Source organism: Elgaria multicarinata, chromosome 9 (genome assembly GCF_023053635.1).
Source record: "Elgaria multicarinata webbii isolate HBS135686 ecotype San Diego chromosome 9, rElgMul1.1.pri, whole genome shotgun sequence".
Classification (NCBI taxonomy): domain Eukaryota; kingdom Metazoa; phylum Chordata; class Lepidosauria; order Squamata; family Anguidae; genus Elgaria; species Elgaria multicarinata.
The window spans coordinates 97,776,101-97,791,621 of NC_086179.1; the positions used below are offsets into that span (position 1 = coordinate 97,776,101).

Sequence of the window (15,521 nt, forward strand, 5' to 3'; positions counted from 1 at the left end):
ACATGAATCTGATTAGTACATTGCTGTCAGAGCCTTGCTTGCTCCTTGGGAGTGTTTGCCCAAAGGGTGGCATAGCATCATTTGGGCATAAGTATAGGTCAGATTCAGCAAGACTTTTAGAGTGATTCAGCTTATATATTCCATCATACTAGTGCATATGAACAGTGTTCTGTGTGGTTGAGACATGTTCAACAGCCACAAGTTGACAAACCCTAACCCATTGTTCCCTTGGCCAGTTTTTAAAAATGGGCTGATGCATTGTTGCGCTGAAGCACATGCAACTCCATTTGCAAAAAACATGAAAGTTGAGCTTCCTAGCAAATTCATATTCTAAATCAAGTGGCATATGAATTCCAAATAATCAATCTTGTCACTGACAACTCACAGCAGTGTTAAGAGCCTCAGCCTTGGATCTTGATAATTCAAAGTGGATGCCAAAATACGTAGGAGGGACCAATGAAACCACTTGATCTGGATCTCCAATGTAATAAATTCATTAGTCTTTAAGATACCTCAAGACTTTTATTGTTTTTGCTGGCTTCTCCTCTGGAAAATGTACAAAAGACTGATACCACATGTTTTGTATGCTATCACTTCCTGTTGAGAAGAAACCAAAAGATAACTCTCAGTATTTCATTATGAAAGACACCACAAAATTATTTAGCAAATTACAGTATAGATGTGCAATGTATCAGTGCTCCAGAGAATGATTCAGAATTTTCTAACATCTAATGCCTTGAATTATTTCATCTTTCTGCTAGATACCTCTACAAAGAACTTGGAAGCTGAAAGCATCATGTCTTCAGTTGCAGCTTACTACAACGGGAAGTCTGTACTTGTTACAGGAGCCACTGGTTTTATGGGGAAAGTACTACTGGAAAAGCTTCTGCGCTCCAGCCCTGATGTGAAAGCCATTTACATTCTTGTGCGGCACAAATCTGGTCAGTCAACAGAAAATAGAGTGGCAAATCTGGTGAAATGCAAGGTAGGCAATTTATTTTTATATAGGAACCTACGGTAGTTGATAGTGTCTTGTACAATGGATAATAGCTAGTAGGCCAAAGTTACCATGTATTCAATGCCCTTTCAGTGTAAACACCTGGCATTTGTCACAAATCACAAATGAAAATCTTGCTTTAATAATGATCCATAGGTTCATACTAGGCTTTTTCACATGTTCAGGAAAAGTCTGGAAAGACATCAGGTGGTGAAGCAGCAAGATTGAAACTGGCTCACCTTATTTGGCACATGGGATACAACATCTAATTAGTGCCTGTGCACATAGAGTCCAGAGTGTAAAGGACTAAAAGCATACTTTATTTTAAGTGCTACATAAACCAGAAGTTATGAACATGTGCTTCTTGTTCTTCACAATGGAGCAGTGGTAAAATCTGCATATTTTGGGCCTATGAACATTGAAATATCAGATATTATAAAAGAACTGAGGATTTATTTCAAAGGTGTAGATTATGTCTAAGTAAAAGCAGGACTGAGGGTGTCTAGGTGGATGACTGTGATCACATGCTACCACCCTGTGTTGATTTTACACACAGTCCCTGAAAGCGGTATATAAGTGTAATAAATAAATAAATAAACTACGTGTGTGTAGTGCCACCCTATTGGTTCTCTTAGACTTCTCAGTGGCTTTCAGCCTTTGACTTTTTGGACCGCCTCACTGGACTGGGTCTGGGCAGGTGCACAATGTTTCAATGTCTGTGGCATTTTCTGGAGCTTTGGGCTGTGACATCACCAATATGCAGGTGATACCCCACCCTACGTCTCTTTTCCATCTATAAAGCCCAGTGGTGGGGTGCTGTAGAACTCTTGAACAGGTGTCTGGACATTGTTTTGGGATGGGTAAGGGTGGTGTAAATCACAGTAGATTGGTATCTACTTGTATGTGTCTGGATTTTTATTATTATTACTATTATTATTTACAATATTTATATACCACTCCCCATTGAAAATTTCAGAGTGGTGTACAAGATAAAATGAAAATAAAAACAATAAAACACTTAAAACAGATTTTAAAAGAAGCAAAAACAGTGACTCATGGCTGGACATTAAGGAAAGGCTTCCTGGAATAATGATGTTTTCAGGAGGCGCTGAAAGGAGTACAAAGTTGGCACCTGCCTGACCTCCAGAGGCAGGGAATTCTACAGGAGGGGAGCCACCACGCTGAAGGCTCTTCCCCTGGTGGACTCAGAGGATGGGTCTATGTGGGACCACCAGGAGCATGCCCTCGGATGCCCTCAGTGCCTGGGCAGGTTGGTCAGGTATCTCAGGTATCCTGGTCTCAAGCCAGATTCCGGCTGGACATCAGGAAAAACATGAGTGTAAGAGCAGTACGACAATGGAACCAATTGCCTAGGGAGGTCGTGGGCTATCCCACACTACAGGCATTTATGGTGCAGCTGGACAGCCATTTGTCAGGGATGCTTTAATGTAGAGTCCTGCATTGAGCAGGAGGTTGGATTCGATGGCTTTATATGACCCTTCCAACTAGTAAGTTGATTCTATAAACTTAATCAAGTTCATACCAGTTAAATTGCCTCTAACAATAAATAATGTTGTACTGAATCCTGAACTTTATTATTCCAATATAAAATAAAGAGACTCCAGTTTTCTGTAAAGAAATTATGTTCTGATTGTCCCTCTCTGACTGTAATCGTATTAGTTAATTTCATTGTCAAGGCCATATCCCAAACCCTCATAATACCAATGATCAATTGTTGGAGGATTAACTCTCTTCTGCCTATAGCTTTTTGCAATACGGGCAGTTGTCAGTAAGTGAATAGTCGTTTCCACATAATCAATTGGGACTGTATGTTTAACATATCCAAATAAAAATATTAACACCTACAATTTTCATAATTTCATCTTTTATCATCCTCTAAAATTTTCTTATTTGGTGGCAGGTCCAAAAAACAGGGTATATATTTTCTCTGTTGGAATCACACAACTCTGACACTTATCCTCTAACTTCCTATAGATTTTACTAGGCCTACTTGGTGTTAAGAACCAGAGTACGGAAATTCATACAGAATGTCTCTTTGGGTTATGTTGGCTAATAAAATACCAAACATCTTGTGTGATTTGCCTTCCTGAATCATTTTCCCATTTAGTCAAGTAGGTGTTCTTTCTCATATTAAGGTAAACCATAATTTTATAAAATTGACTTAGAGTTCCCTTATTTAACCCATTAAGCCTAATCCACCATCTCTCCCCGCCTCTCTGTCTGCCAATGACTTTGCCTCTTTCTTCAATGCTAAAATCCAAACTATATCTGGCCAGCTCTGCTCCGCTTCCAGTTCCTGTTCCTCACCTGTCAGTTCCTCCTGCAACTCTCTCGGCATTCCCCTCGGTCTCAGCTGATGAACTGTCTAACATACTGCGCTCGTCGAAGCCTTCCACTTGTTCCCACGATCCGATTCCCTCTCGCGTCTTTATTAATCTTACCCCCGCTATCCTCCCGTCCTTGCTTCACATCATTAATTCTTCTCTGTCCTCTGGTTCATTTCCTTCTGCTTTTAAACATGCTACAGTCTCTCCCATTCTCAAAAAACCCACTCTTGATCGACTATCTCTGTCTAACTACCGACCTGTCTCTCTGTTGCCCCTTGTCTCAAAGATTCTGGAACGTGTGGTCTACTCTCGTTGTCTTGACTTTCTCTCTAGTAACTCTGCTCTGGATCCCTTTCAATCTGGATTCCGTCCTTTGCATTCCACTGAAACAGCCCTTACCAAGATCACCAATGATTTTCTCACCGCCAAGTCTAAGGGCCATTATTCCGTTCTTATTCTCCTTGATCTAACTGCAGCCTTTGACACGGTTGATCATGATCTTCTCTTAGATTCCCTCCATGACCTTGGACTCTGTGGCTCTGTCTATAACTGGTTCGCCTCCTATCTAGAGGGTCGCTCTTTCAGCGTGTCGGCTAACTGCAGCTCGTCCTCCTCTTTTCCCCTTTCAGTAGGGGTTCCTCAAGGCTCGGTGCTTGGCCCGCTGCTGTTTTCTTTATACATGCTACCCTTGGGTAAGCTTATTCAATCTCATGGCCTCCAATATCACCTGTATGCCGATGATACACAATTATATCTCTCATCTCCAGAACTTTCTCCTGATGTTCACGATCGTATCTCGGCATGTCTTTCAGATATCTCAGCCTGGCTGCTTCATCGTCGTTTGAAACTTAATATGGCAAAAACTGAACTGCTTGTTTTTCCTCCTAAACCTTCTCCTCACCTCTCATTCTCTCTTACTGTCAACGATGTCACGCTTACTCCGGTCAAGGAAGCTCGTAGTCTTGGCTTTATATTTGATTCCTCGCTCTCCTTTATTCCTCATATCGAGGCAGCAGCTAAATCCTGTCGCTTCTTCCAGTATAATATCGCCAGGATTCGACCATTTTTGTCTGTCTCTTCTGCCAAGACTCGTTCACGCACTGGTTATCTCTCGGTTGGACTACTGCAACCTTCTTCTCTCTGGCCTTCCCTCGTCTCACATCAGTCCGCTGGTCTCTGTCCACCTCTCTGCCGCTAAGATCATCTTCTTGGCCCGCCGCTCTGACCATGTCACTCCACTTCTGAAATCTCTTCATTGGCTTCCAATTCACTCCAGAATCCAATATAAACGTCTCCTGTTGACCTTCAAAGCTTTTCACGGCCTAGCTCCTGCCTATCTCTCCTCTCTCATCTCACACTATTGCCCCGCTCGTGCTCTCCGCTCCTCTGATGCCATGCTTCTCGCCTGCCCAAGGACCTCCACTTCCCTTACTCGGCTTCGTCCTTTTTCTTCTGCTGCCCCTTACGCCTGGAACGCTCTTCCAGAACACTTGAGAACTACCAACTCAATCACAGCTTTTAAAACTCAGCTAAAAACTTTCTTTTCCCTATAGCTTTTAAATATTGAGTTTGTTCTGACTCTATACTGTTAGCTTCACCCTACCCAGCGCCTGTTTACACTTCCCTGTGCCTGTTTGCATTCTCCTTCCCTCCTTATTGTTTACTACAACTTTATTAGATTGTAAGCCTATGCGGCAGGGTCTTTCTATTTACTGCGCAATCTGTACAGCACCATGTACATTGATGGTGCTATATAAATAAATAAATAAATAAATAATAATAATAATAATAATAATAATAATTTGATGTTATTGCTTCAAAGCTAGAGCAATTTCTTAGTGATCTATATTTAGATATTAACTTGAATATTATATGACTAATATGCCTGAGGGGACTGAGAATCGGGAGCATGGTGCTTCAGTGGTTCCGGTCCTACCTCTTGGGCAGGTTCCAGATGGTGATGCTTGGGGACAGCTGCTCCTCAAAGAAGGAGCTGCTGTGTGGCGTACCACAAGGTGCCATCCTTTCCTTAATGCTGTTTAATATTTACATGAAACCGCTGGGAGAGATCATCCAGGGGCATGGGGCAGGGTGCTATCAGTATGCTGATGACACCCAAATACATTTCTCTATGCCTTCGACAACTGTGTCAGCTAAGGATAGTGTGTCTCCTCTGAATGAATGCTTAGAGGCGGTAATGGGCTGGATGAAGAAAAACAATCTGAAGCTGAATCCAGACAAAACAGAGTGCTTGCTGTCAAAGGCCGCAACTGGAGGTGTGTCAACCAGTTCTGGATGGGGCTACACTCCCCCTGAAAGACTGTGTTCACAGCTTGGGGGTGTTTCTGGATCCGTCGCTCCAAATGACAGTCCAGATAGATGCGACGGCCAGGAGTGTCTACTATCAGCTTCGGCTGATACGCCAGCTGCGCCCCTTCCTAGAGTTAGAAGACCCAAAGACAGTAACTTCGAGGCTCGACTTCTGCAATGTGCTCTACATAGGACTACCTTTGTGCCTAGTCCGGAAACTTCAACTAGTTCAAAATATGGCAGCCAGGCTGGTCACAGGTATATCTAGAGGTGACCACATTACACCAGTCTTAAAACTCTTCACTGGCTGCCAATTAGTTTCCGGGTGAAGTATAAAGTGTTGGTTATCACCTTTAAGGCCCTACATGGTTTGGGTCCAGGCTACCTGTGGGATCGCCTTCTCCTGTAAAATCCGCCCCACACACTCAGGTCCTCTGGGAAGAATTTACTTCAGTCAGCAAAAACTAAGCTGACAACCATAACCCAGAGGGCCTTCTCTTCTGCTGCTCCCAGACTGTGGAATGGCCTGCTGGAGGAGACTCGTCAGCTTGACAATCTTTTAGCATTCAAGAAAGCTATCAAGAGTGACCTCTTACTGCAGGCCTGTAGTGGAATTTTAGGATGCTTTTAGGATGTTTTTTAACAGTGTATACTATGTTTTTAATCAGTATTTTAAGTATTTTATACTTGCTGTCATTGCCCGCCTTGATCCAATCGGAGAGGCGGGTAAGAAATGCATTATTATTATCATTATTATCACTATTATTATTATTATTATTATTATTATTATTATTATATGCACATATTGAAAAACTGAGATTTGATTGCGTTCTATAAGTTGATAACCGAGATTTGATTATGTTTTATATTTTGATAACTTTTAATACGGCCATTTAAAAAAAAATCTAAGTTCTATTATATCGTTGTTGTTTTTAAAAAATGGTAGTACCCAATACTATTTGATCTTCAGTTTGTTCATTATACTTATTAGGGGTCAATTTTCTTCTTGTATAATTTCCAGATTTTATATAAATTGCTAAGATAAAATGCTTATATAATATACCTCCATGCAGGTAATGTGAACAACACTTCAAAAACGAAACAAACGGCCGCATGTAATGCTACCAGTTAATAAATCTATAAAAAATTATAAACTGAATGCACCACTTACGGTGGTTGTTAGTTTTCTTTTTTGAGTAATGTAATTGCCCTTCTATATCTTTTTTATTGCAAAACCACAGTGTCTCCATAATACTAGTTGTTAAATTGTATTGTTCTATACTTATTACTTTATCTGATTACTGTAAAGTCTATGTCGCCATGGGTGCTAGCGGTCGTGCTCTGTTCCTGCTTTTTGCCCTTGAGGCCTCTCACTGCAGAGGGATCTAATGAATAATGCAACTGTAGCTCATACATAGTGAATCCCCCCCTCCAAAATTTGTGCACCCTGATTGGCTGCCTCTCTCTGCTTCCCCCTCCCCATCGATGGCAATAGCTTAACCGTGCCGCTGTGGCCAGAGCCCGACCGCGCCACACGATTGGTCAAGCAAGGTTGTCCATCATCCTGCTGATGGAAGGGCTATCCTGCCTCTTTGGCACAGAGGAAATTAATTGCTATTAAAACTCGAGCTTTGAACTTTTTTGAGTTTTCACATTTTTCTCTATGTCTACACTGCTCAAGCTTCAGTTTAAAACAAAAATGAGCAAAACTGGTCTGTTAGATTGGTAATAAGCCTTACGCTACTGTACCTTCATTACTCTAGGATGCAGTTCATCGGGCCCTGGAGATTTGAACTCGTTCAAGGAAATTAGGTGTTCTTTGACCATTTGTTTATCAATCTCAAACTGTAATCCTGCCCCCTCAACTTCTGCTTCACTTTTTCCAGGGGGGTCATAGACCCGCTTTTGGGAGAAGACTGAGGCAAAGTAGGAATTGAGCACTTCAGCCTTTTCTTTGTCGTTCATTGTTGTTTATTTGTTCAGTCGTTTCCAACTCTTCGTGACTTCATGGACCAGCCCATGCCAGAGCTTTCTGTCAGCCGTTGCCGGATTTCTTTGTCACTTCAGCCTTTTCTTTGTCATCTGTTATCAATTTGCCATCCTCATTAAGCAGTTGAACCACCATTTCTTTCCTCTGTCTTTTACTACTCACATATCTGAAGAAAGCCTTTTTATTGCTTTTAGCATCCCTCACTAATCTCAGCTCATTCTGAGCTTTAGCCTTCCTGACGCCATTTCAGCACTTCTGCGCCACTTGTCTGTACTCTTCTTTTGTAGCCTGGCCTTCCTTCCACTTCCTATATGTATCCCTTTTTGTTTTCAGGTCGTCTCTAAGCTTTTTGTGGAGCCACATTGGTTTCCTCTGTTGTCTTCTATCTTTTCTCCTTGTTGGAATTGTTTGTAACTGTGCCTTTAAAATTTCCTTTTTTAAATACTCCCACCCATCCCGCACTCCTTTTCTCATTAGGCTCACTTGCCATGGGACCTTACTTATCATAGTTCTGAGTTTATTAAAATCAGCTTTCCTAAAATCCAGAGTACGTGTATGCCTTCACTCAACTTTTGTCTCCTTCATAATCAAGAATTCAAGTATGATGTGGTCACTTTCCCCCAAAGTTCCTGTAACTGCCACTTTATCCACGAAGTCATCCCTGTTGGTCAATATCAAGTCAAGGATTGCCCATCCTCTAGTTCCTTCCTCCACTTTCTGTAGGAGAAAGTTATCACCCACATATGTCAGGAATTTCTTAGAAGGGCCACTTTTGGCAGTATTGGTCTCCCAACAGATATCAGGGTAATTGAAGTCCCCCATCACTACTACATCACACTTCCTTGAAACACTGGCAATTTGTTTCTCAAAAGTTTCATCCTCGTCTTCTCCTTGATTGGGTGGTCGGTAGTAGACTCCGATTATCATGTTCTTTTTATTCCTTGCCCCATTTATTTTAATCCAGATGCTCTTGATGGGGCTCCCAGTCTGATCCGCCTGTATTTCTGTGCAGGGATAGGTATTTTTAACATATAGTGCAACTCCACCTCCCTTTCTATTTCTTCTGTTCTTTTTGAACAAGTTATATCCTTCAATTGCTATATTCCAGTCAAGGGAGTCATCCCACCAAGTTTCAGTTATACCTATCAAGTCGTATTTGCCTTCATGTAATAAGAGTTCAAGTTCATTCTGTTTGTTTCCCATGCTCTGGGCATTAGTATATAGACATCGAAGATCATGTGTTTTATAGTCTGGCTTTGTTCCTACATTGTTGCGGACACTATTTTGGGGCACTATTGGAGCTGTTCTCTGTACTGTGGTGCCTTGGCCTTCATCCATTTTTGCCTCAAGGTTTACGTCTCCCACCCCCGTAAGATTCAGTTTAAAGCCCTCCTGATGAAGTTCTTCATGCTGTGGCCGAACACATTCTTTCCAGCCCTTGTGAGGTGCAACCCATCCCTTGCCAGCAGTCCATGTTCCAAGTAACGTAGCCCGTGGTCCCAGAATCCAAAATTCTCATGTCGGCACCACCTTTGTAGCCAGTTGTTCATCCGGAGTATTTTCCTTTCCCTTTCTAATCCTCCTCCAAGAACCGGGAGGATGGATGAGAAAACTACCTGGGCCCCAAAGTTCTTGAGTTTCCTTCCCAGAGCTTCATAGTCTGAAATGATTTCTTCGTAGCTCTGCTTGGCGACATCATTTGTTCCCACATGGATGAGAAGAAAGGGGTATGTGTCCGTGGACTTTATGAGTTTCGGTAACCCTTCAGTCACATCTCTAATCTGTGCTCCAGGGAGACAGCACACCTGGCGAGTCCATGGGTCTTCACGACATACTTGGGTTTCAATCCCACGCAGCAGGGAGATGGCCAACTTACATTTCCTAACCTGTTCAAGGTCGGTCCCAATATCATTACTGAATATTATATCACGGATTTGGCGAACAGGTAGGGCGTGTAAGGTTGTGACTGAGAGAGGTGAATAGGATGACATCAAACTTCTACCAGTATGCGCCCATCCCTCCCTGTCCTGTAGGTCCAAAAAGCACATTTTTGCCAGGTGTTGCTCAGGCACCAGGCAGAGTTTTTTCATATAAAGAATGACAGATTTATGTACAAGAGCTCTCAGGGAGGGGATGCCTATTTCTGTTCTTAATAGTGCTCCAGGCATATTATGTGCCACTGCCAAGAGAGTGCGTAGAAAGTTATTCTGTATAGGTTCTAATTCATTTTTGTAGTAGGCATCCCATATGGGTGCACCGTACAAAAGATGTGCTATTATTTTGGCAACATAGACCTTTACTGTGGGTTCGACTAAGTGGTGTCCCTTTGTATAATACAGCTTTTTAATAGGGCCCAAGAGGCGACTGCTGGAAGTTGAAATTGCTTTAATGTGGGCATGCCACAGCGTGTTCTCCGAGAAGTGAAGACCCAGATATTTGAAAGAGCGTGTCTGCTCGATAACTTGTCCATCTAAGATCCATCTATGATGAACATGTCTCTTAGCAAATACCACAACCTTAGTCTTGTTGTAATTGACAGTTAGGCCCTCCTGTTTGCAATACCCTCCAAGTTGTGTAAGTAATCTCCTCATACCCACTTGAGTTAGTGAAATGAGGGCCATGTCATCGGCATAAAGCAAGGCTGGAACCTTCATCTTTCCAATTGAGGGTGGGGAAAAAGTAGGGGCATAGAGTTTTTGACTTATATCATTAATATAAAGATTAAATAATAGCGGGGCCAGAATACAGCCTTGCTTGACTCCTTTTGATGTCAAGATGGGATCAGAGAGGGATCCTGCTATACCATACCGGATTTTAATGTCTGTATTGGAGTATAGGTAAGGTGAGAGTATACAACCCTGCCGTACTCCTTTCCCAATCTTAAACCAGTCCGTTGTTCCGTGGTCTGTTCTTACCGTTGCTACTTGTTCGTTATACAGATTCCTCAGGAGGCAGACAAGATGACTTGGTATCCCCATACCACCAAGAACTTGCCACAGTTTGTTATGATCCACACAGTCAAAGGCTTTAGAATAGTCAATAACTCAGAAATAGATGTTTTTCTGGAACTCCCTGGCTTTCTCCATTATCCAGCGGATATTGGCAATTTGGTCTCTAGTTCCTCTGCAACTTTCTTTCTAAACCCAGCTTATACATCTGGCAATTCTCGCTCCATGAATTGCTGGAGTCTACCTTGCAGGATCTTGAGCATTACCTTGCTGGCATGTGAAATAAGTGCCACTGTCCGATAGTTTGAACATTCTTTAGTGTTTCCCTTTTTTGATATGGGGATATAAGTTGATTTTTTCCAGTCTGATGGCCATTCTTGTGTTTTCCAAATTTGCTGGCATGTGGCATGCATCACCTTGACAGCATCATCTTGCAATATTTTAAACAGTTCAGCTGGGATACCGTCATCTCCTGCTGCCTTGTTATTAGCAATGCTTCTTAAGGCCCATTCAACCTCACTCTTCAGGATGTCTGGCTCTAACTCACTGACCACACCGTCTGAGCTATCCCCGATATTATTATCCTTCCTATACAGATCTTCCGTATATTCTTGCCACCTTTTCTTGATCTCTTCTGTTTCTGTTAGGTCCTTGCCATCTTTGTTTTTGATCATACCCATTTTTGCCTGGAATTTACCTCCGATGTTTCTAATTTTCTGGAAGAGGTCTCTTGTCCTTCCTATTCTATTGTCTTCTTCCACTTCCGCACATTGCTTGTTTAAAAATAATTCCTTATCTCTTCTGGCTAACCTCTAGAATGTTGCATTTAATTGGGCATATCTCCCACTATCACTGTTGCCTTTTGCTTTCCTTCTTTCTTGGGCTACTTCCAGTGTCTCAGCAGACAGCCATCTTGCCTTCTTGGTTTTCTTATTCAACTTGTATGCAGAACACATCATGCGATGTGCTGGGCTTGACGAATCCAAGGCTGGAGTTAAAATCGCAGGAAGAAACATTAACAATCTCAGATATGCAGATGACACCACTTTGATGGCTGAAAGCGAGGAGGAGCTGAGGAGCCTTATGACAAAGGTGAAAGAAGAAAGTGCAAAAGCCGGGTTGCAGTTAAACCTCAAAAAAACCAAGATTATGGCAACCAGCTTGATTGATAACTGGCAAATAGAGGGAGAAAACGTGGAGGCAGTGACAGACTTTGTATTTCTGGGCGCAAAGATTACTGCAGACGCTGACTGCAGCCAGGAAATCAGAAGACGTTTACTTCTTGGGAGGAGAGCAATGACAAATCTTGATAAAATAGTTAAGAGCAGAGACACCACAGTGACAACAAAGGTCCGCATAGTTAAAGCAATGGTATTCCCCGTAGTAATCTATGGCTGCGAGAGCTGGACCATAAGGAAAGCTGAGCGAAGGAAGATAGATGCTTTTGAACTGTGGTGTTGGAGGAAAATTCTGAGAGTGCCTTGGACTGCAAGAAGATCAAACCAGTCCATACTCCAGGAAATAAAGCCAGACTGCTCACTGGAGGGAATGGTATTAAAGGCAAAACTGAAGTACTTTGGCCACATAATGAGAAGACAGGATATCCTGGAGAAGAGGCTGATGCTAGGGAAAGTGGAAGGCAAAAGGAAGAGGGGCCGACCAAGGGCAAGATGGATGGATGATACTCTGGAGGTGACAGACTTGACCTTGGAGGAGCTAAGGGTGGCAACGGCCGACAGAAAGCTCTGGCGTGGGCTGGTCCATGAAGTCACGAAGAGTCGGAAACGACTGAACGAATAAACAACAACAACATTGGAGTATAGGCGCTGTATAAGGGAGAGGAAGCGCTTCTCGATTGATAAAGCCTGCAGCTTATTCCACAGCCTCTGTTGGTCTATGGAATCAAAAGCAGAGGAGAGGTCTACAAAAGCAACATACAATTTCCTTGGCGGATTATTTGCATACTTTTGTATTAGGTAATTCAGAACAAAGCACTGGTCGATTGTACTATGACCCTTACGGAAGCCAGCCTGTAATGGGGAGAGGATATGAAACTCCTCAACCCATTCTTCTAATTTCTCCAATAGGTGCCTTGCGTACAATTTGGCGGGAACATCGAGCAAACTTATTGGGCGGTAATTGTTAGGGTCCTGAACGTTACCTTTCTTATGTATTGGGACCGCCACACTAGATGTCCAACCTCTTGGGAGAGCACCTGTTAAGTCGATTGATGTGAAAAGTGCTGCCAAAATTGGGCAGCACCAGGATGGATTTAGGCGGAAAATTTCAGGTGGCAACACGTCCCCTCCCGGGGCCCTTCTGCTAGTTAGTTGGCCGATGAAACTCATAATTTCCCTTTCTGTGACTGTGGGCCAGGTATTCTGTGCATCTTAGGGCAGACCATCCTCCAGTTTGCTTTGAGCCAACTGGGTTGTATCTGAGGACGAGAACAGATTGCCAAAGTGTTCCAGCCACCTTTCCATTGGGATTTGTCCTGCTATCGCAGGTTTAAAATTTTTTAGACCCCTGGCCACCATGTGCCAGAATCGTTTTCCATTGCGTTCTGTAGTAGCTTGTCCTAAATCCTTCCAGAAGGTGGTTGCAAAGCTCACTTTTTTCTGCCTCAATGTCTTATATTCACCCCTCTGCATCAAATGCCTTCTGGTATTATCCTCTGATTTGTCTCTCCTCAAGGACCTAGCCGATTTTACCAGAGCTTGTTTGGCTTTCCTGGCTTCTGCATCAAACCATGAATATACATGTTGGTTTGTTCTTAAATGTCTGGACCTTACCAAGAAGGGCCGCATATTATCCACTAGGGCCTGGTATAGGCCCAGGGAGTTATCAGGATTATTAATGATCAAGTCCCTAGCCTCCATCATATTTGTGCTGTCTAATAATTGCTTTATTTCTTCCATCAGCATCGGGGTCCATCTGAGACGTCTCTCACCTATACATGTAGCCTGTAGGGGATGTTGAGCAGTAGGCTGTTTCCCACCCCCTGGGCATTCCACCTCGGCTATCAATGCTAGGTGGTCACTATCTGCACGATCATCTAGGCAGAGGGCATAATTGCTCGAGCTCGTTGCCCATTATAGTAAAGCTATTCTACACTATTCACATTAGGAGTTGTAAGAGTCCCCTGGGAAGCAGCTTCTAAGAACATTGAAAAATCTAATTTCCGTGCATTTTGAGTTAAAGTTCCCTTTGGTTTGGGATAGTTTACAAAAACTAATTTATATTGATTCAGCACCAAGTTCCCAGGGGGGGGGGGGGTCGACCTTACAGTTCTTGGAGCTAGCTTCTGTGATGGCTTAGTTTTGTGCAGGGCATCTATCCAGGGGTCTTGTCCCTCTAGGTCCCGGGCCAATGGAGGTGTCAAACTTATAATTTCTTCTCCTGTAGTAGAATGAGGTGTTTGTACTATGTCATTGGGCAGAAGAGGGTTTCCCCCGTTAAACGTACACTTAGATGTAGAGTTGTTTCGACTAGATTTAGAATTAGTTATGGTCATCTTCCCTAACAGGTTATATAGTTTCTTATAATCCATTTTCTTGTATTTGACTGTCTTTGCTCTTTTTATGTTTTTACTTTTCTTTGCAGTGTTAACATTGTTCCTCTTATTTTTACTACTTCGCTTCTTACTTAGATCATTTCGCCCCTTCTCAGGCTCAGTTATGAGTGGAAGATTGTTTATGATATCATGTCCTTCTTTTTTTCCAAGATTGTCAGTGTTGGTTTGAGAAGGATTATGAATATCTGCCAACATTCTTAAAAGCTTGTTGCTTTCCACCAGAGAGTGCTTAATGTGTCCAATATCTTTAGACATGGCGACAAGCCATCCTTCCAGGAATACACCTTCACAGGCAGATGGCAATGTTAGACGAGATGAATCTGCCTGGTTTGCTTTTCCGTTGTTCTTTGCCAGCTCTGTTAGTTGTCTTAACATCATTTCATCCAGGAGGGAATGTTTGGGGGAGGAGGAAATTGGCACGTGGGAGGCCCCACTCTCTGCTGTTGGTGGCTCTGAGGCAAAAATATTAGCACCCATGTTGTCAAAGTGTGCTCTTGGAAGTCTGTGACTAGTAAGCTGTTATTAAAGCCCAAAGACCACTCTAGAGCAAGATTAATGTTGGTCACCCCAATCCTCTCAGAATTGGCCTCTTCAGTCTCCTCAATCACCTTTTCAGTCTCTTCGATTCCCGACTCATTGCCTGCTCCTTCAAAGAACTGTGTGATCTTTGTTTGGATTTTCCGTTTCTTACGTCTCCCCATAAAGGAGAGGGTAGGAGGGAGTCCAAGCATTTTATAGCCAGTCCTGGTTAATACCATCTCTTTATCGGGAGCTAATTACCTGCTAAAGAATTGGCAAGGGGCAGAGGGAGAGGCAAAAGACAAAGGCTGGCTAGTGGTGATTTTAGCGACTTTGAGTCAACTCCATTGGAAGTTGCAGCAACTTAAATTCCTTTCCTCCCCCGTCAATCTTCTCTGTTTAGTTATGTATATAGTAAGTATATTATGCTTGGCTAGTTGTAGCAAATTGGTATCTTCAGGCACAGGCAGTTTTTAAACAGACTAAATGTTTGTATTGAATCCTTAGCAAGAGTTTGTCAGCAGTAATTTTAGCAAACTTTCAAACCGCCGTCATTTGTAAATGGCGGCAGGAGTGTTTCTTATTCTGATTAATTATCCTTCTCCCTTGCTATCTCTTCTCTTCCTTTAGTCTTTGACCTTGGGTCTTTAGCCCATACCATACAAGGCTGATATTTCAGAAGTTGCAGGGAAGTTTTACAATTACAATTACTGCGATAAAAGCTGTGATAAAAGCCAGAGCTCACGGTTTACACGCCAGCATTCGTTTCTTCGTTTCTCTAATTGAGTTAATAATTGTTTTGGAAGCATTTATTTACAAGTAAAATCCTGCTGCA

General features: G+C 42.6%; 1 protein-coding gene across 1 annotated transcript in view; it reads left to right on the top strand.

Moving 5' to 3' along the window:
* The first annotated feature begins 765 nt into the window (after positions 1-765).
* The window catches only part of FAR2 (fatty acyl-CoA reductase 2), a 67,485-nt gene continuing 52,729 nt past the window's right edge, over positions 766-15,521 (top strand). Inside the window, exon 1 of the mRNA XM_063134398.1 lies at positions 766-985. Within this exon, the coding sequence (XP_062990468.1) occupies positions 797-985 (189 nt within the window). The 5' untranslated portion in view covers positions 766-796. The remainder of the gene's footprint in view (positions 986-15,521) is intronic.